We start from the raw sequence: 22,913 nt of genomic DNA on the forward strand, positions 1-22,913 counted from the left end.
ATAGTATAGTGTAATATAGTATAGTGTAATATAGTATAGTGTAATATAGTATAGTGTAATAGTAATAGTATAGTGTAATATAGTATAGTGTAATATAGTATAGTGTAATATAGTATAGTGTAATATAGTATAGTGTAATATAGTATAGTGTAATATAGTATGGTGTAATATAGTATAGTGTAATATAGTATAGTGTAATATAGTATAGTGTAATATAGTATAGTGTAATATAGTATGGTGTATTAGTCCTCCATAGAGAGAACACGGGGAGCAGGGAGGAGAGCTCTTGCTGGTTAGGGGGCTCTTCCTCCTCTCCGGGGGCGTGGCTTGCTCGGCGCTCAGTCTCCGTTCCCTCTCGGTCGGGTCGGGTCGGGGGTCTCCGGGGTCGCTGGGGGGGCCGGCCGTCGCTGGTTCCCAGGCTGCGCTCTGGTGATATCACAGGGAGGGGCTGAGCGGCGGGGGAGGCGGCAGCAGCGCTCGGGATCGGTGTCTCTCAGTCCCGGAGCTGTCGGCGGGGAGAGCGGGGCAGGCTGGCCGCACACATGGACAAGTATAAAGGTAACGTCCCTGCACTGCACAGCAGGACTATATACCGCATCATGTGATTATGGACAGATGGGATCGACTGTACAGCATACAGGGGATCAGAGTATATAGAGCTGTACAGTATACAGGGGATCAGAGTATATAGGATTGTACAGTATACAGGGGACCAGAGTATATAGGACTGTACAGCATACAGGGGATCAGAGTATATAGAGCTGTACAGTATACAGGGGATCAGAGTATATAGCACTGTACAGTATACAGGGGACCAGAGTATATAGAGCTGTACAGTATACAGGGGATCAGAGTATATAGCATTGTACAGTATACAGGGGATCAGAGTATATAGAGCTGTACAGTATACAGGGGATCAGAGTATATAGCACTGTACAGTATACAGGGGACCAGAGTATATAGAGCTGTACAGTATACAGGGGATCAGAGTATATAGGATTGTACAGTATACAGGGGATCAGAGTATATAGGATTGTACAGTATACAGGGGATCAGAGTATATACGACTGTACAGTATACAGGGGACCAGAGTATATAGGATTGTACAGTATACAGGGGATCAGAGTATATAGGACTGTACAGTATACAGGGGACCAGAGTATATAGAGCTGTACAGTATACAGGGGATCAGAGTATATAGAGCTGTACAGTATACAGGGGATCAGAGTATATAGGATTGTACAGTATACAGGGGATCAGAGTATATAGAGCTGTACAGTATACAGGGGATCAGAGTATATAGAGCTGTACAGTATACAGGGGATCAGAGTATATAGCACTGTACAGTATACAGGGGACCAGAGTATATAGAGCTGTACAGTATACAGGGGATCAGAGTATATATGATTGTACAGTATACAGGGGATCAGAGTATATAAGATTGTACAGTATACAGGGGATCAGAGTATATAGAGCTGTACAGTATACAGGGGACCAGAGTATATAGGGCTGTACAGTATACAGGGGATCAGAGTATATAGCACTGTACAGTATACAGGGGATCAGAGTATATAGGATTGTACAGTATACAGGGGATCAGAGTATATAGGATTATACAGTATACAGGGGACCAGAGTATATAGAGCTGTACAGTATACAGGGGACCAGAGTATATAGGGCTGTACAGTATACAGGGGATCAGAGAGAGTATATAGCACTGTACAGTATACAGGGGACCAGAGTATATAGGGCTGTACAGTATACAGGGGATCAGAGTATATAGCACTGTACAGTATACAGGGGATCAGAGTATATAGGATTATACAGTATACAGGACATCAGAGTATATAGGGCTGTACAGTATGTGGTATATTGGTCTCACAGCTGCAGTGCTGTTACAGTGTATCCAGTGATATATATATACACACATACACACATATATATGGGAGGTTTTCTATCTCTGATGCACTATTGCTCCTTCTGCTGCTGGATCCAGTGTTATCTTATAGGTGGGAGGTTTCGGTCTATGATGCAGAGTTGTTACATTGTATCCGGTGTTATCATAGAGCTGCTGTGTTACTATCCGCACTTGTGTCCTATCACTTTATGTTGGGTTGTTACTATGTATCTATGTATCCAGTGTTATGCTACATGTGGTATATATATATATATATATATATATATATATATATATAATCTGTCTATGCTGGAGTGTTGTTACTATGTATCCAGTGTTATGCTGTATGTGGTGTATATATATATATATATGTATCTGTCTATGATGCGTAGCTGTTATATCCCGCAGCAGTGATTACAGTGCTGTGGTCGGGGTTTCAGGATCTCATTGTTGCCCCTTAGGGTCTAATATGAGGGAGGTTAATACTATAGGGGGGCAGATAATATTAACCTGTCGGTGTCCGGGCTGTACTAGATGAAAGGACAATATAGAAACTTATTGAGGAAAGAGGAAGATGTGATGACCCCCAGGGGAGTCACCGCTAGTCATTCAGCTTCCTGGAGGCTCCCGGTCAGATGTTGCTGTAGGTTTCTTCTCATTATCCCTCTAAGTCTTTGGTCCCCAGCTCTTCTGTTTCTGGGAGATTTGGGTGTAATCTGGCGGCTGTTATAGAAAACCAATGGAGAGGAGCAGTGGGTCAGGATCATAGCATTGTGTCACCTGGAGTGAAGATTCCTGATTAGTGTCTGCCCCCGGCTATGCCAGCCTCTGCCCCCTATACCACCCAGCATCTGAAGAGCATGCCCCCTGCTATGCCAGCCTCTGCCCCCTATACCACCCAGCATCTGAAGAGCATGCCCCCTGCTATGCCAGCCTCTGCCCCCTATACCACCCAGCATCTGTAGAGCATGCCCCCTGCTATGCCAGCCTCTGCCCCCTATACCACCCAGCATCTGAAGAGCATGCTCCCGGCTATGCCAGCCTCTGCCCCCCTATACCACCCAGCATCTGAAGAGCATGCCCCCGGCTATGCCAGCCTCTGCCCCCTATACCACCCAGCATCTGAAGAGCATGCCCCCGGCTATGCCAGCCTCTGCCCCCCTATACCACCCAGCATCTGAAGAGCATGCCCCCGGCTATGCCAGCCTCTGCCCCCCTATACCACCCAGCATCTGAAGAGCATGCCCCCGGCTATGCCAGCCTCTGCCCCCCTATACCACCCAGCATCTGAAGAGCATGCTCCCGGCTATGCCAGCCTCTGCCCCCCTATACCACCCAGCATCTGAAGAGCATGCCCCTGGCTATGCCAGCCTCTGTGCCCCCTATACCACCCAGCATCTGAAGAGCATGCCCCCGGCTATGCCAGCCTCTGTGCCCCCTATACAACCCAGCATCTGAAGAGCATGCTCCCGGTTATGTCCACTTCTGTGCCCCCTATACCGCCCAGCATATGAAGAGCATGCCCCCTATACCACCCAGCATCTGAAGAGCATGCCCCCTGCTATGCCAGCTTCTGTGCCCCCTATACCACCCAGCATCTGAAGAGCATGCCCCCGGCTATGCCATCCTCTGTGCCCCCTATACCACCCAGCATTTGAAGAGCATGCCCCCTTGCTATGCCAGCCTCTGTGCCCCCTATACCACCCATAGTCTGAAAAGCATGCCCGCTGCTATGCCAGCTTCTGTGTCCCCTATGCCATCCAGCATCTGAAGAGCATGCCCCTTGCTATGCCATCTTCTGTGCCCCCTATACCACCCAGAGTCTGAAAAGCATGCCACCTGCTATGCTAGCTTCTGTGCCCCCTATACCACCCAGCATCTAAAGAGCATGCCCCCTGCTATGCCAGCTTCTGTGTCCCCTATGCCATCCAGCATCTGAAGAGCATGCCTCTGTGCCCCCTATACCACCCAGAATCTGAAGAGCATGCCCCCTGCTATGCCAGCTTCTATGCCCCATATACCACGCATAGTCGGAAGAGCATACCCCCTGCTGTGCCAGCTTCTGCGCCCCCTATATCACTCAGCGGCTTTGGGGCAAGTGCAATACGTGACTGGAGATGCATCCATTAATATGGGGGCATTGGGGCATCTAAGGGGGGAATATTCCGGTCCCTGGTAGATCAGATAACCCAGGATGTGCTAAATGGGAATCCCATACTGAGGAGTCCGACCACTCATGGCGGCCATGTCTGCTGTCACCCAAATTTCCCTGAATCCGATTATAACTAGAGATGAAGCTGAACTTACTGTCCGATCGTTCATCTCCAATTACAACCACTGTATGTAGAGGCGTCCCCCATGTTACAGCCTGGGAAGCTGCTGGGACGTGTAGTTCTTATATAATTTAGTATTTATAGTTTTAAAAGTGCCGCCATATTCCTGCAGTGTACCCCCACATTCCTCCAGTGTACCCCCACATTCCTCCAGTGTACCCCCATTTTCCTCCAGTGTGCCGCCATATTCCTCCAGTGTACTCCCACATTCCTCCAGTGTACCCCCACATTCCTCCAGTGTGCCGCCACATTCCTCCAGTGTACTCCCACATTCCTTCAGTGTGCCGCCATATTCCTCCAGTGTACCCCCACATTCCTCCAGTGTGCCGCCATATTCCTCCAGTGTGCCGCCATATTCCTCCAGTGTACCCCCACATTCCTCCAGTGTGCCGCCATATTCCTCCAGTGTGCCGCCATATTCCTCCAGTGTACCCCCACATTCCTCCAATGTGCCGCGACATTCCTCCAGTGTACCCCCATTTTCCTCCAGTGTGCCGCCATATTCCTCCAGTGTACCCCCACATTCCTCCAGTGTGCCGCCATATTCCTCCAGTGTGCCGCCATATTCCTCCAGTGTACCCCCACATTCCTCCAGTGTGCCGCCATATTCCTCCAGTGTGCCGCCATATTCCTCCAGTGTACCCCCACATTCCTCCAATGTGCCGCCACCATATTCCTCCAGTGTACCCCCATTTTCCTCCAGTATACCCCCATATTCCTCCAGTGTGCCGCCATATTCCTCCAGTGTACCCCCACATTCCTTCAGTGTGCCGCCATATTCCTCCAGTGTACCCCCACATTCCTCCAGTGTGCCGCCATATTCCTCCAGTGTACCTCCACATTCCTCCAGTGTACCTCCACATTCCTCCAGTGTGCCGCCGCCATATTCCTCCAGTGTACCCCCATTTTCCTCCAGTGTACCCCCATATTCCTCCAGTTTGCTGCCATATTCCTCCAGTGTACCCCCATTTTCCTCCAGTGTACCCCCATATTCCTCCTGTGTGCCGCCATATTCCTCCAGTGTACCCCCATTTTCCTCCAGTGTGCCGCCATATTCCTCCAGTGTACCCCCATTTTCCTCCAGTGTACCCCCATATTCCTCCAGTGTGCCGCCATATTCCTCCAGTGTACCCCCATTTTCCTCCAGTGTACCCCCATATTCCTCCAGTGTGCCGCCATATTCCTCCAGTGTACCCCCATTTTCCTCCAGTGTACCCCCATTTTCCTCCACTGTGCCGCCATATTCCTCCAGTGTGCCGCCGCCATATTCCTTCAGTGTGCTGCCATATTCCTCCAGTGTGCCCCCACATTCCTTCAGTGTACCCCCACATTCCTCCAGTGTACCCCCATTTTTCTCCAGTGTGCCGCCATATTCCTCCAGTGTGCCGCCATATTCCTCCAGTGTGCCTCCATATTCCTTCAGTGTACCCCCATATTCCTCCAGTGTACCCCCATATTCCTCCAGTGTGCCGCCATATTCCTTCAGTGTGCCGCCATATTCCTCCAGTGTACCCCCATATTCCTCCAGTGTGCCGCCATATTCCTTCAGTGTGCCCCCACATTCCTTCAGTGTACCCCCACATTCCTCCAGTGTACCCCCATTTTTCTCCAGTGTGCCGCCATATTCCTCCAGTGTGCTGCTGCCATATTCCTTCAGTGTGCCGCCATATTCCTCCAGTGTACCCCCATTTTCCTCCAGTGTGCCGCAATATTCCTTCAGTGTACATTGGGTGTGAGCGGGATGTTGGGTGGGTGATGGGGAAATCAGTCCGTAAGGGGGGCGTCAGTGGGTGAGGGGGATGTTGATGGGTGAGGGGGATGTCAGTGGGTGAGGGGGATGTCAGTGGGTGAGGGGGATGGGGGCGTCGGTGGGTGAGGGGGATGTCGATGGGTGAGGGGGATGTCGGTGGGTGAGGGGGATGTCAGTGGGTGAGGGGGATGTCAGTGCGTGAGGGGGATGTCAGTGGGTGAGGGGGATGTCAATGGTTGAGGGGGATGGGGGCGTTGGTGGGTGAGGGGGATGGGGGCGTCGGTGGGTGAGGGGGATGTTGATGGGTGAGGGGGATGTCGGTGGGTGAGGGGGATGTCGGTGGGTGAGGGGGATGTCGATGGGTGAGGGGGATGTTGATGGGTGAGGGGGATGTCGGTGGGTGAGGGGGATGTCAGTGGGTGAGGGGGATGGGGGCGTCGGTGGGTGAGGGGGATGTCAGTGGGTGAGGGGGATGTCAGTGGGTGAGGGGGATGTCAGTGGGTGAGGGGGATGTCAGTGGGTGAGGGGGATGTCAGTGGGTGAGGGGGATGTTGATGGGTGAGGGGGATGTTGATGGGTGAGGGGGATGTCGGTGGGTGAGGGGGATGTTGATGGGTGAGGGGGATGTTGATGGGTGAGGGGGATGTCGGTGGGTGAGGGGGATGTCAGTGGGTGAGGGGGATGGGGGCGTCGGTGGGTGAGGGGGATGTCAGTGGGTGAGGGGGATGTCAGTGGGTGAGGGGGATGTTGATGGCTGAGGGGGATGTCAGTGGGTGAGGGGGATGTCGGGGATCCCACCATCCGCTCTATCAGTGATTCATCTGTTTCCAGGAATTCTCCGTCTGTGACGCCATCACCTCCATCTCTATCACCTGACGCTTTACCTGCACGGATCCGGTTACAATCAGATATTTCGTCCCTTTGTCTCAGTGCAGAACAGGGATTAGTCCTAGGTCTGAGAGGATGAAGTGCTGACATATTCTGGAGCAATGTACAATTCAGCCTGGAATATACAGAGTGACAAACCATATCTGTGGATGGGTTATAGACCATATACACCATGGCCGCACTATAGACCATATACACCATGGCGGCACTATAGACCATATACACCATGGCCGCACTATAGACCGTATACACCATGGCCGCACTATAGACCGTATACACCATGGCCGCACTATAGACCGTATACACCATGGCCGCACTATAGACCATATACACCATGGCGGCACTATAGACCGTATACACCATGGCGGCACTATAGACCGTATACACCATGGCCGCACTATAGACCGTATACACCATGGCCGCACTATAGACCATATACACCATGGCGGCACTATAGACCATATACACCATGGCCGCACTATAGACCGTATACACCATGGCCGCACTACAGACCATATACACCATGGCGGCCGCACTATAGACCATATACACCATGGCCGCACTATAGACCATATACACCATGGCGGCCGCACTATAGACCATATACACCATGGCCGCACTATAGACCATATACACCATGGCGGCACTATAGACCATATACACCATGGCGGCACTATAGACCATATACACCATGGCGGCCGCACTATAGACCATATACACCATGGCCGCACTACAGACCATATACACCATGGCCGCACTATAGACCGTATACACCATGGCCGCACTATAGACCATATACACCATGGCCGCACTATAGACCATATACACCATGGCCGCACTATAGACCATATACACCATGACCACACTATAGACCATATACACCATGGCGGCCGCACTATAGACCATATACACCATGGCCGCACTACAGACCATATACACCATGGCCGCACTATAGACCGTATACACCATGGCCGCACTATAGACCATATACACCATGGCCGCACTATAGACCATATACACCATGGCCGCACTATAGACCATATACACCATGACCACACTATAGACCATATACACCATGGCGGCACTATAGACCATATACACCATGGCCGCACTATAGACCATATACACCATGGCCGCACTATAGACCATATACACCATGGCCGCACTATAGACCATATACACCATGGCCACACTATAGACCATATACACCATGGCCGCACTATAGACCATATACACCATGGCCGCACTATAGACCATATACACCATGGCCGCACTACAGACCATATACACCATGGCCGCACTACAGACCATATACACCATGGCCGCACTATAGACCGTATACACCATGGCCGCACTATAGACCGTATACACCATGGCGGCACTATAGACCGTATACACCATGGCGGCACTATAGACCATATACACCATGGCCGCACTACAGACCATATACACCATGGCGGCCGCACTATAGACCATATACACCATGGCCGCACTATAGACCATATACACCATGGCCGCACTATAGACCATATACACCATGGCCGCACTATAGACCATATACACCATGGCGGCCGCACTATAGACCATATACACCATGGCCGCACTACAGACCGTATACACCATGGCCGCACTATAGACCGTATACACCATGGCGGCCGCACTATAGACCATATACACAATGGCGGCCGCACTATAGACCATATACACCATGGCCGCACTATAGACCATATACACCATGGCCGCACTATAGACCATATACACCATGACCACACTATAGACCATATACACCATGGCCGCACTATAGACCATATACACCATGGCCGCACTATAGACCATATACACCATGGCCGCACTATAGACCATATACACCATGGTCGCACTACAGACCATATACACCATGGCCGCACTATAGACCATATACACAATGGCCGCACTATAGACCGTATACACCATGGCTGCACTACAGACCATATACACCATGGCGGCCGCACTATAGACCGTATACACCATGGTCGCACTACAGACCATATACACCATGGCGGCCGCACTATAGACCATATACACAATGGCCGCACTATAGACCATATACACCATGGCCGCACTATAGACCATATACACCATGGCCGCACTATAGACCATATACACCATGGCCGCACTATAGACCATATACACCATGGCCGCACTACAGACCATATACACCATGGCCGCACTATAGACCATATACACCATGGCCGCACTATAGACCATATACACCATGGCCGCACTATAGACCGTATACACCATGGCCGCACTATAGACCGTATACACCATGGCCGCACTATAGACCGTATACACCATGGCCGCACTATAGACCATATACACCATGGCGGCACTATAGACCGTATACACCATGGCGGCACTATAGACCGTATACACCATGGCCGCACTATAGACCGTATACACCATGGCCGCACTATAGACCATATACACCATGGCGGCACTATAGACCATATACACCATGGCCGCACTATAGACCGTATACACCATGGCCGCACTACAGACCATATACACCATGGCGGCCGCACTATAGACCATATACACCATGGCCGCACTATAGACCATATACACCATGGCGGCCGCACTATAGACCATATACACCATGGCCGCACTATAGACCATATACACCATGGCGGCACTATAGACCATATACACCATGGCGGCACTATAGACCATATACACCATGGCGGCCGCACTATAGACCATATACACCATGGCCGCACTACAGACCATATACACCATGGCCGCACTATAGACCGTATACACCATGGCCGCACTATAGACCATATACACCATGGCCGCACTATAGACCATATACACCATGGCCGCACTATAGACCATATACACCATGACCACACTATAGACCATATACACCATGGCGGCACTATAGACCATATACACCATGGCCGCACTATAGACCATATACACCATGGCCGCACTATAGACCATATACACCATGGCCGCACTATAGACCATATACACCATGGCCGCACTATAGACCATATACACCATGGCCGCACTATAGACCATATACACCATGGCCGCACTACAGACCATATACACCATGGCCGCACTACAGACCATATACACCATGGCCGCACTATAGACCGTATACACCATGGCCGCACTATAGACCGTATACACCATGGCGGCACTATAGACCGTATACACCATGGCGGCACTATAGCCCATATACACCATGGCCGCACTACAGACCATATACACCATGGCGGCCGCACTATAGACCATATACACCATGGCCGCACTATAGACCATATACACCATGGCCGCACTATAGACCATATACACCATGGCCGCACTATAGACCATATACACCATGGCGGCCGCACTATAGACCATATACACCATGGCCGCACTACAGACCGTATACACCATGGCCGCACTATAGACCGTATACACCATGGCCGCACTATAGACCATATACACCATGGCCGCACTATAGACCATATACACCATGACCACACTATAGACCATATACACCATGGCCGCACTATAGACCATATACACCATGGCCGCACTATAGACCATATACACCATGGCCGCACTATAGACCATATACACCATGGTCGCACTACAGACCATATACACCATGGCCGCACTATAGACCATATACACAATGGCCGCACTATAGACCGTATACACCATGGCTGCACTACAGACCATATACACCATGGCGGCCGCACTATAGACCGTATACACCATGGTCCCACTACAGACCATATACACCATGGCGGCCGCACTATAGACCATATACACAATGGCCGCACTATAGACCATATACACCATGGCCGCACTATAGACCATATACACCATGGCCGCACTATAGACCATATACACCATGGCCGCACTATAGACCATATACACCATGGCCGCACTACAGACCATATACACCATGGCCGCACTATAGACCATATACACCATGGCCGCACTATAGACCATATACACCATGGCCGCACTATAGACCGTATACACCATGGCCGCACTATAGACCATATACACCATGGCCGCACTATAGACCATATACACCATGGCCGCACTATAGACCGTATACACCATGGCTGCACTATAGACCGTATACACCATGGCCGCACTATAGACCGTATACACCATGGTCGCACTACAGACCATATACACCATGGCGGCCGCACTATAGACCATATACACAATGGCAGCACTGTTTTGGGGCTGTGGAGCTGAGGACATACAGGAGAAGTCTCCTCTGTCATTTACACTCTATTTTCTCCCATAATTACGTGGTGCCGTCGCCTCTGCTGCCTCCTCTGCTCCCTCCTTTGCTGCCTCCTCTGCTACCTCCTCTGTTGCCTCCTCTGCTCCCTCCTTTGCTGCCTCCTCTGCTACCTCCTCTGCCGCCTCCTCTGTTGCCTCCTCTGCTACCTCCTCTGCCGCCTCCTCTGTTGCCTCCTCTGCTACCTCCTCTGCTACCTCCTCTGCCGCCTCCTCTGTTGCCTCCTCTGCTACCTCCTCTGCTACCTCCTCTGTTGCCTCCTCTGCTACCTCCTCTGTTGCCTTCTCTGTTGCCTTCTCTGTTGCCTCCTCTGCTACATCCTCTGCCTCCTCCAGCTCATCACAACAGTGCCTGCTCCCCCATCTGTGTATATAGACAATGGCCCCCCCATCTGTGTATATAGACAATGCCCCCCCCATCTGTGTATATAGACAATAGCCCCCCCATCTGTGTATATAGACAATGGCCCCCCCATCTGTGTATATAGACAATGGCCCCCCCATCTGTGTATATAGACAATGCCCCCCCCCCCCCTCTGTGGCCTGGCACTGGGGTCTCCTTCCCATTATCTCTATAGGACAGTGTCCCCCAAAACGTGGCTCTCCAGTTCTTTACAAAACCCCCATCATGCCGAGACAACCTGCCTGGCTCTCCAGCTGCTATAAAACTACAACTCCCATCAGGCTCTGACAGCCCACCATGTTCTGTAGACCCTCATCCTCTTGCAGGAGACCCCTCATCATTACAGATATCATTGTGTAAAGTACAACTTTCCCCATTGTCAGTGACTGGAAACAATTATTGTGTTACTGCTGCTCACAGCTGAGGGTTGTCACAGTGTATCAGTATAGATAATACAGGGGAGAGTTGTCTGTGGATGTGCTCAGCTCACAGAGGATTGCCTGCACTGACACATTGTGACAGACTGATCAGCTGTGGACACCATGGAGATGAGCTACATCCACGGACAGCAAGGAGGGATGGGGACAGTGGGGAATACTGGACACATAAGTGTGGAAGGTTGTGGGGATGATCCCTGTCACTCATTCCTTGTGGGGATGATCCCTGTCACTCATTCCTTGTGGGGATGATCCCTGTCACTCATTCCTTGTGGGGATGATCCCTGTCACTCATTCCTGGTGGGGATGATCCCTGTCACTCATTCCTGGTGGGGATGATCCCTGTCACTCATTCCTTGTGGGGATGATCCCTGTCACTCATTCCTTGTGGGGATGATCCCTGTCACTCATTCCTTGTGGGGATGATCCCTGTCACTCATTCCTCCAGCTTCTTCTTCCTGTAAATACTTTTTGTGTTTTGAAACAAAATTCCCAGGAAATCTGACATTCCTGGAGGTGGGGGAGGGGCGGCTGCGTGGGCTCCATGGAGTGGTCCCGGCCTATCTGTGGGGGCAGCAGTGAGCTGCTCAGGGATAAACAGGAAGTCATAATTACAGTATATACCACCTATGTATAGAACCCCCAATCCTGACGTGTGCAGCTTCCCGAGGAGACATCACTGTGACGGCCGGGGGGATGGGGGGGGGGGCCTGGTGCTTCCACTGAATCCCTGGAGCCGGGGGGGGGGGGGGGGACAGGTAACCGCTGGGTCCCAGCTGCGGACTGATACATCACCAGACAGATCTATAGCCTCCAGCATGGTTGCCCAGGTTCATGCTTGGAGTTGTAGTTTTGCAGCAGCTGGAAAGCCACTTTAGTGAAACTACAACTCCCAGCATGCCTGAACAACCTTGCCGGAAGTTATTGATTTGCACAGTGGAACAGTAGTCTTCACTGCTGGGAGTTGTAGTTGTCCAGCAGCTGGAGAACCAAAGAAAGTGGCCGAAGATAGAAATGGGAAACCTGCAGCCCTCCAGATGTTGCAAAACTACAATTCCCAGCTGTCCGGGCATGATGGAAGTTGTAGTTTTGCAACAACAGGAGGCTCTGCTGGTTTAGAAGACTGGATACAATTGCAGCCGAGCCATTCACTGAAAGCAAGCAGAGAGAAGAAAGTGATCCGGGGATGAGGCTCAGGTTTGTGCTCAGGATGTGCAGGTTGCACGGATTCGCACGTGGATCAGCTCCGTTCACTTATTCTCCTCTAATCACTTGCACTGGAGCAGATTGGGCTCAGATGTGATGCAGAGTTCATTGTGACCTGTGCCAAACTCCAGTCCAGACCCATGTGAATGTGGCCTAATACTTCTCCCAGCTGAGGGTTTGTTACTGTTGTATCTAGTGTAGCTCCAGTTACCTTCCCTGATACATTGTAACAAACTTGATAATCCACTTGATAAACTACCTCTGCTTCCTTCCCGGTATAGCAGAGCTGAGCTGTTGTGTCACCATAAAACCATCCTTTACCTGCACGCCCGGCGGCTGATGGGAACCACTTCCTCAAAAAATCTGAATCAGGTTCCTTAAGAAGCTAAAAGTAGAAAACGGTGACGTCTAAATCCCCCCGAAAAGCAGAACCGGGACCCAGCCCCCCTCCCCCACTGAGGCGACAGCTTCACCTGAGCTTACAGTGTGTTGTGTGCTAATAGTCACTGCATCCTCCCCCAGGTCAGTGCTCATCCTGAGCCTCCTGGTTCCTGAATAAAACAGACTGAATAAAAGCAACAGATGAGGAGAGAAATGAACTGTGCAATGTTATGCTGCTCCATTATTCTACTACAATCGCAAAACTACAATTCTCAGCCTAGCCCGAGCTCTGTTGGTTGTCAGGGCATGCTGGGAATTGTAGTTTTGCAACAGCTGGAGGGACACAAAGTCAGAAATTGCTGTTACATTGTGGCAAAACTCCCATCATGTCCAGATGACTGCAGGCCACTGACCAACTTGAAAAACTACAACTCCCAACATGCATAGATGGTTGTAGTCCACTCTCGTACCCATGCCAAACTACAAATCTCAGCATGCCTAGATGGTTGTAGTCCACTCTCGTACCCATGTGAAACTACAACTCCCAGCATGCCTAGATGGTTGTAGTCCACTCTCGTACCCATGCCAAACTACAACTCCCAACATGTATAGATGGTTGTAGTCCACTCTTGTACCCATGCCAAACTACAACTCCCAACATGCATAGATGGTTGTAGTACACTCTCGTACCCATGCCAAACTACAACTCCCAGCATACCTAGATGGTTGTAGTCCACTCTTGTACCCTACCAAACTACAAATCCCAGCATGCCTAGATGGTTGTAGTCCACTCTCGTACCCATGTGAAACTACAACTCCCAGCATACCCTTTCAGCTGCAGTTTTTGAAGCCAAACCCAAAGTTGGGTTATTAGAGGGAGCAGATGTCTCCATCTTTCTTGTATCCTGTTCTTTGCTTTGCCTTCAGATACTGCATTGCAGAACCTGAGTGTGTGAACAGGCTCTTAGAGGGTCTTCTTCTTCCAGGCACCTGTTCTCCATTATGAGGCTTTTACTATGATCTTGTAATGTTTGGATAGAGGAGAAGGAGCGCCGCGCTCCCTGCCCGCTCCCCGCCGCTCCACCATCCTCTCTGCGGGGCTCGGCTCGGCCCTGGGATTCCTTCCTATACAATGGATCTGTTTTTAGAAGCCGGGCCCCGGTGTCAGGTGACTGCTGTTGTTTTTAGGATATTTTAGGAATGTAAGGTGTCCAGGGAGACGGCGCAGTCCGCAGCCTTTATATTGGGGTCTCCTTACGTTCCCCCCATTGTTGTGAAGCTCCTATTGTCCACGTTCCTCCTTGTCCTCGGCCCTCATGGCCGTAATTGTTTTTCGGCCAAAATAGTAATGAAAGTAAACATTATTTTTAGAGGCCCCTTGGGTGGAAATGTTCCCCGTAGCGAGGGCCCCATTGTTCTTGGCTGTGCCCTTCCTGCCCCGCGCTCCGCCCGCCTCGCGTCATGATCACACTTTCATTTCTTTTGAAGTGAAGGCGCAGTCGTCATGTGACCTCTGAAAAACAAAAAGAAAGTTTATTTTCTGTAAGACTTCTCATCCATGTGGATTTCCTGACATTCGAGGGCGATTTAGGATTCCTGGTAGCGTCCATTCTGTCTGGATTTATTGTCGTTTACTGTATGGTGGATCGTCCTAGAGGGGTGCAGGGGGCCCGCGACAGAGAGGATGATGATGGGGGTGCACGTACCATGTGATAATGGGGGTGCACATACCATGTGATGATGGGGGTGGGCGTACCATGTGATAATGGGGGTGCACATACCATGTGATGATGGGGGTGGGTGTACCATGTGATAATGGGGGTGCACATACCATGTGATGATGGGGGTGGGCATACCATGTGATAATGGGGGTGCACATACCATGTGATGATGGGGGTGGTCGTACCATGTGATAATGGGGGTGCACATACCATGTGATGATGGGGGTCGGCATACCATGTGATAATGGGGGTGCACATACAGTGGATTTGCCCCCTACATTGGTTATAGGGTTTAAATACTGACCCTAGATCAGACCCCTTAACTAAGAACCAGACCTTTAAATACAGGCCCTAGACCTGACCCCTAAACTAATACAGAGCCCAGACCAGACCCCTAAACTAATACAGAGCCCAGACCAGACCCCTAAACTAATACAGACCCCAGACCAGACCCCTAAAGTAATACAGAGCCCAGACCAGACCCCTAAACTAATACAGAGCCCAGACCAGATCCCTAAACTAATACAGAGCCCAGACCAGATCCCTAAACTAATACAGAGCCCAGACCAGACCCCTAAACTAATACAGAGCCCAGACCAGATCCCTAAACTAATACAGAGCCCAGACCAGATCCCTAAGCTAATACAGAGCCCAGACCAGACCCCTAAACTAATACAGAGCCCAGACCAGATCCCTAAACTAATACAGACCCCAGACCAGACCCCTAAACTAATACAGAGCCCAGACCAGATCCCTAAACTAATACAGAGCCCAGACCAGATCCCTAAACTAATACAGAGCCCAGACCAGACCCCTAAACTAATACAGAGCCCAGACTAAACCTTCTTACTACAGACCCAAGAACGGACCCCCTGAACTAACCCCTCCCCCTTTTAGAGTGGGCTTTGCAGGAGTATGAAGATCCTCACCCCTTCATTATTTAGGATGCTGTACCCATAGGATTTCCCCTTTTCTGGGGGTCTCCAGTCATTCCAGGGAAATTACCAACCTTTTCCTGACGGCCTAGCAGAAAGGCTCTCCATAGCAACCAGAGAGCAGCTTCTATGGGGAAATTAAAGCTGTGCTGTGATTGGTTGCTATGGGGAAACAGCGCGGATACCTGGACCTCAGTAATGGCCGATTAGTGGAGTAACTATCAGAGTCAGACGTCGTGACTGACAATGATCTCATGTCTGTGGTCGGAGTCAGAGTAAAGAGGAAGACAAGGATATTCTTTTCCTGGTACTTTCCCAGGAGACGCCATCAATTTATGTCCGGGAAAATCCCTTTTAGGATGAAGCGCCGTGGGTGGAGCTGTCGTTTCTGCCTTACCTGTGCAGTGATTGAGCAGTTTTGGTTGTGTGATGTCATCACTATCACTATGGTGTAATCAGAGCGCATTGGGGCTGAGGGGTTACTGCACCTAAGAGGGTGCTCTGGGGTGTTCAGGGGCGGGGCTTAAAATGTCACGATTTGGTTGATTTTAAAGGGGTTACAAATGTTATCATCTAGCAGATGACCAGTGGTGGTCTGACCAATGACAGCACTAAATGACTGATGTATTTGCCACTATGGCGGGATGGGGAGTGCAGTTTTTTTATTTGATACCAAAACTAATACAGATCCCAGACCAGACCCCTAAACTAACTCAGACCCCAGACCTGACCCCTGAACTGATACAGAGCCCAGACCAGACCCCTAAACTAATACAGACCCCAGACCAGACCTCTAAACTAATACAGACCCCGGACCAGACCCCTAAATTACCATGGGCCCAAGACCAGACCCCTAAACTAATACAGAGCCCAGACCAGACCCCTGAACTAATACAGACCCCAGACCAGACCTCTAAACTAATACAGACCCCGGACCAGACCCCTAAATTACCATGGGCCCAAGACCAGACCCCTAAACTAATACAGAGCCCAGACCAGACCCCTGAACTAATACAGACCCCAGACCAGACCTCTAAACTAATACAGACCCCAGACCAGACCCCTAAACTAACTCAGACCCCAGACCTGACCCCTGAACTGATACAGAGCCCAGACCAGACCCCTAAACTAATACAGACCCCGGACCAGACCCCTAAATTACCATGGGCCCAAGACCAGACCCCTAAACTAATACAGAGCCCAGACCAGACCCCTGAACTAATACAGATCCCAGACCAGACCCCTAAACTAATACAGAGCCAAGACCAGACCCCTAAACTAATACAGACCCCGGACCAGACCCCTAAACTAATACAGATCCCAGACCAGACCCTCGTGCAGTAATTCTGCATTTTTGGTCATGTGATGTCATTACGATGATCAGAGCGTGGGGGGTTCTGCACCTCAAAATGTTGTGTTTGGAGATGTTACTGTGGCGACATTGTAGTGAAGGGGTTAATGGTAAATTCAGCGTGATTGGAGGGATCCAGGTAATGGGGGAGGAGGTAGTGGCCCTAGGCTGCAGCCCTGAGAGAACCGTGCTGGCCATAGCTGTGACCATGACCTGGGATGACCTTTCATCCGCAGACGACCTTCCTCATCATACCGGAGGTGACTGTGTTCGTCATCGCTCTCCACTCTATGACATCATCGCTGCAGACTAGAGTGGACCCCCAATAAACAGAGCCTCCATTATTGGTGTGGGGGTCCGGGGTGTAGCAGTGATTGCATTAGGATGGAAGGGTTAAAGGTTTTGCAGCAGAATGGCTTCCAGTCTGTCTCTCGCCTCCAGCTGACAAATAAGCGATTGTCCCGGTCTGCGGCCGACCAGAGGGGAGGCATGAAAAGCTTTATTGTTGCTTCTGAAATACAGTAATGAAAGTTAATGGCAGATGTGGAGAAGCTGGAAAATGACAAGCGGCCATTATAGGGGACAATGGCGCTGTGTCTGCAGCCCGATTATAGGGAGATTACCCAGTCATCCCTTCCAGAGACCAGCAGAAAGCCCCCCTAATGGTCTGACCTGTGGCCCTCCAGGTGTTGCAGTTCGGGCATCATGGGAGTCGTAGTTTTGCAACAGCTGAACTATATATATAATTATATACTATGTGTGAATCTCATGTCATTATATTATAACAATGATGTCATTCAGGGGGCGGGGCTGTGACTACCTCTCATTACACATGATATACAGGGGGAGGGGCTGTGACTACCTCTCATTACACATGATATACAGGGGGCGGGGCTGTGACTACCTCTATACACATGATATACAGGGGCCGGGGCTGTGACTACCTCTCTATACACATGATATACAGGGGGCGGGGCTGTGACTATCTTTCTATACACAGGATATACAGGGGCGGGGCTGTGACCACCTCTCTATACACATGATATACAGGGGGCGGGGCTGTGACCACCTCTCTATACACATGATATACAGGGGGCGGGGCTGTGACTACCTCTCTATACACAGGATATACAGGGGGCGGGGCTGTGTTTACTTCTCTATACACATGATATACAGATGGCAGGGCTGTGACTACCTCTCTATATAAAGGGGCGGGGCTGTGACTACCTCTGTATACACATGATATACAGGGGGTGGGGCTGTGACTACCTCTGTATACACATGATATACAGGGGTCAGGACTGTGACTACCTCTGTATACACATGATATACAGGGGGCGGGGCTGTGACTACCTCTCTACACACATGATATAGGGGCAGTTTGGTGGCTGTGACTGTAGTATACAGGGTGCTGGGCTCTCACACCCGCAGTCTTGTGGCAGATCCCGGAGTTTCCAGCGTTAATTCGCTTCCTGTTACTTGTGATAAAACTTTCTTTGAACTTGTAGAATCAGAAATCTCTTTCTGCCCCGGAGCCAAGTGCTATAAATAGAGAGCGGCTCCTCTTCTGCGCACAAGGAGTCGCGCTCCTACACAAGGAAATCTGAAGGTTTATTCAGGAATTATGAATGAGCTGAGAGTGGTGGGATCTCTGCAGGACCCCCACAGAGGAGAGACGCAGCATCCGTACTGGGATCACCCCCCATAGCAGTGCTGTATACTGGGATCACCCCCCATGGCAGTGCTGTATACTGGGATCACCCCCCATAGCAGTGCTGTATACTGTATAGTAACTGTATAACCCTGATAACACAGCAGCTGGATATGTGATATATAAGTTACTGTACAGTATAGCAATCAGCATGTGGTGTATAATGTATAGTAACTGTATAACCCTGATAACACAGCAGCTGGATATGTGATATATAAGTTACTGTACAGTATAGCAATCAGCATGTGGTGTATAATGTATAGTAACTGTATAACCCTGATAACACAGCAGCAGCTGGATATGTGATATATAAGTTACTGTACAGTATAGCAATCAGCATGTGGTGTATAATGTATAGTAACTGTATAACCCTGATAACACAGCAGCTGGATATGTGATATATAAGTTACTGTACAGTATAGCAGCATGTGGTGTATAATGTATAGTAACTGTATAACCCTGATAACACAGCAGCTGGATATGTGATATATAAGTTACTGTACAGTATAGCAGCATGTGGTGTATAATGTATAGTAACTGTATAACCCTGATAACACAGCAGCTGGATATGTGATATATACGTTACTGTACAGTATAGCAATCAGCATGTGGTGTATAATGTATAGTAACTGTATAACCCTGATAACACAGCAGCTGGATATGTGATATATAAGTTACTGTACAGTATAACAGCATGTGGTGTATAATGTATAGTAACTGTATAACCCTGATAACACAGCAGCTGGATATGTGATATATAAGTTACTGTACAGTATAGCAGCATGTGGTGTATAATGTATAGTAACTGTATAACCCTGATAACACAGCAGCTGCATATGTGATATATAAGTTACTGTACAGTATAGCAGCATGTGGTGTATAATGTATAGTAACTGTATAACCCTGATAACACAGCAGCTGGATATGTGATGTATAAGTTACTGTACAGTATAGAATCAGCATGTGGTATATAATGTATAGTAACTGTATAACCCTGATAACACAGCAGCAGCTGGATATGTGATATATAAGTTACTGTACAGTATAGCAGCATGTGGTGTATAATGTATAGTAACTGTATTACCCTGATAACACAGCAGCTGGATATGTGATGTATAAGTTACTGTACAGTATAGCAATCAGCATGTGGTATATAATGTATAGTAACTGTATAACCCTGATAACACAGCAGCTGGATATGTGATATATAAGTTACTGTACAGTATAGCAATCAGCATGTCGTGTATAATGTATAGTAACTGTATAACCCTGATAACACAGCAGCAGCTGGATATGTGATATATAAGTTACTGTACAGTATAGCAATCAGCATGTGGTGTATAATGTATAGTAACTGTATAACCCTGATAACACAGCAGCTGGATATGTGATATATAAGTTACTGTACAGTATAGCAATCAGCATGTGGTATATAATGTATAGTAACTGTATAACCCTGATAACACAGCAGCTGGATATGTGATATATAAGTTACTATACAGTATAGCAATCAGCATGAGGAGTATAATGTATAGTAACTGTATAACCCTGATAACACAACAGCAGTTTGCAGATCCCCATAATGCAGTTGTGTAGTACAACAGGCTAGAATAGAGAAGCAGGGCTGCTGTCAGAGGTCTGTGTGGTCACATGACAGCAATGGGGGAGGGGTGTGTGTTCAGTATGGACCAATCAGGAAGTGAGAATCACAGAGCTGTGCAGAAGGACAGTGACAAAAATGTTTCTATACATCAGTGTGAATGGCTGAGTTCGATTGCAGGCACATTATAGCAGCAGTATGTATAGCTGAGTGTGAGTGCAGGCACAATATACCAGCAGTGTGTATAGCTGAGTGTAAGTGCAGGCACATTATAGCAGCAGTGTGTATAGCTGAGTGTGAGTGCAGGCACATTATAGCAGCAGTGTGTATAGCTGAGTGTGAGTGCAGGCACATTATAGCAGTAATGGAGAGGATGGGAAACACAAGGGCTGACAGAGACTGCAGGGGGCAGGAAGGAATGAGCAGTACAGATGTGGGCACATACATGCAGCGCTCTCTGTCCGGGGAGAGAGGGGTTACAGCTATGGAGGGATTACCTCCACAGTCCTGTCCCCTGATGTAAGCCCCAGCCTGAAGTGGATCTGCTATGATTTGGAAGGTGAGGGAGACTTCCCAGGTCAGAGTACAGGGCTGTAGACCCCGCTATGCAGACCATGCCCCTCCCCCACTCCCCCTCCCACCCAGTACAGGGAGCTCTTACACCAAAGCAATGCTCTTACACCAAGTTACTATTTTGAAAAACTGTGAGCTCTTCTTGCAAAACGCTCTCAATCCAAGTTACTCTTATACCAAGGTACCCCTGTACTGTGACCCTGCCCCGATGGCAGTGCTGTATAATGTGACCCTCCCCACCTCCCCTCCATGGCAGTGCTGTATACTGTGATCACTCCATGGCACAAAGTATGACACATGACAAGCTTAGATACAGTGACTGCAGACTGTTTAATAATTAAGAGGTTTAGATACGCAACCACAGTATTGTGAATAATAAGTTTAGATACAATGTCTATAAGGGTACAAACACACACACCGTATACGCAGCAGATACGCAGCAGATTTGATGCTGTGTTCAGTTATTTAGATCTAATCTGCTGCGTATCGCAGCAGTAAATACGCTGCGTATACGGTGTGTGTATTTGTACCCTAGGCTGGGTTCACACTACGTAAGTTCCCGGCCTTTGCGCGTTCCGTGAATAAGCGGCCGGAGACTTACGTAGTTTGCGTACAATGGAAAGTATACCAGGGCTCCAGATGGCGACCAAAATGGTCGCCAATGCGACTGACATCTTGCAAATGGCGCCCAGATTTATTAATCTGGACGCCATTTGCGACTGGCCCCAGCGGCGCGCTGTCTCTTTAAGGACTTCCGCCTTCCGCACGCTGCGGCGAATCACGTGGCGCCTCTGCGGCCGTCCGTCCAATGAATGACGGACGTGCTGGATGACGTGTGCGGGGACACGCTTCTCCAGTGACGTCATCCAGCACGTCTGTCATTCATTGGACGGACGGCCGCAGAGGTGCCACACTCCTCCAGCGCCTCTCTCCCACCTCTCCTCACCCCAGCGGCACCAAGCTTAGATAGTGGGTGAGTTCAACCGGAGGGACGGCAGGGGTGGCGGCCGGCCAGTAATGTGTGTGGGGGGACCGCGGCCTGGGCGGGGGATTGGTAGTGTGTCTGTTGTGATGGCGGCCAGGTGCGGTAGTCAGTGCGTGTGGGGTGCGAGGGGGGGGGGGTATGTATAGACTGCACAGTACCACTTCCCTCAGTGTCTGTATGTATAGACTGCACAGTACCACTTCCCTCAGTGTCTGTATATATAGACTGCACAGTACCACTTCCCTCAGTGTGTATGTATAGACTGCACAGTACCACTTCCCTCAGTGTCTGTATGTATAGACTGCACAGTACCACTTCCCTCAGTGTCTGTATGTATAGACTGCACAGTACCACTTCCCTCAGTGTCTGTATGTATAGACTGCACAGTACCACTTCCCTCAGTGTCTGTATGTATAGACTGCACAGTACCACTTCCCTCA

At 49.6% G+C, this 22,913-nt stretch overlaps 1 protein-coding gene across 2 annotated transcripts in view; it reads left to right on the forward strand.

Moving 5' to 3' along the window:
• Positions 1 to 474: 474 nt before the first annotated feature.
• AFAP1L2 (actin filament associated protein 1 like 2) overlaps positions 475 to 22,913 on the forward strand; it is a 101,571-nt gene continuing 79,132 nt past the window's right edge. For both annotated transcript variants that reach the window (XM_069979737.1, XM_069979738.1), the window contains exon 1: positions 475 to 558. In XM_069979737.1, coding sequence (XP_069835838.1) covers positions 543 to 558 — 16 coding nt within the window. In that variant the 5' untranslated portion in view covers positions 475 to 542. The remainder of the gene's footprint in view (positions 559 to 22,913) is intronic.

The sequence above is a fragment of the Dendropsophus ebraccatus genome, chromosome 8, assembly GCF_027789765.1.
Source record: "Dendropsophus ebraccatus isolate aDenEbr1 chromosome 8, aDenEbr1.pat, whole genome shotgun sequence".
NCBI lineage: Eukaryota > Metazoa > Chordata > Amphibia > Anura > Hylidae > Dendropsophus > Dendropsophus ebraccatus.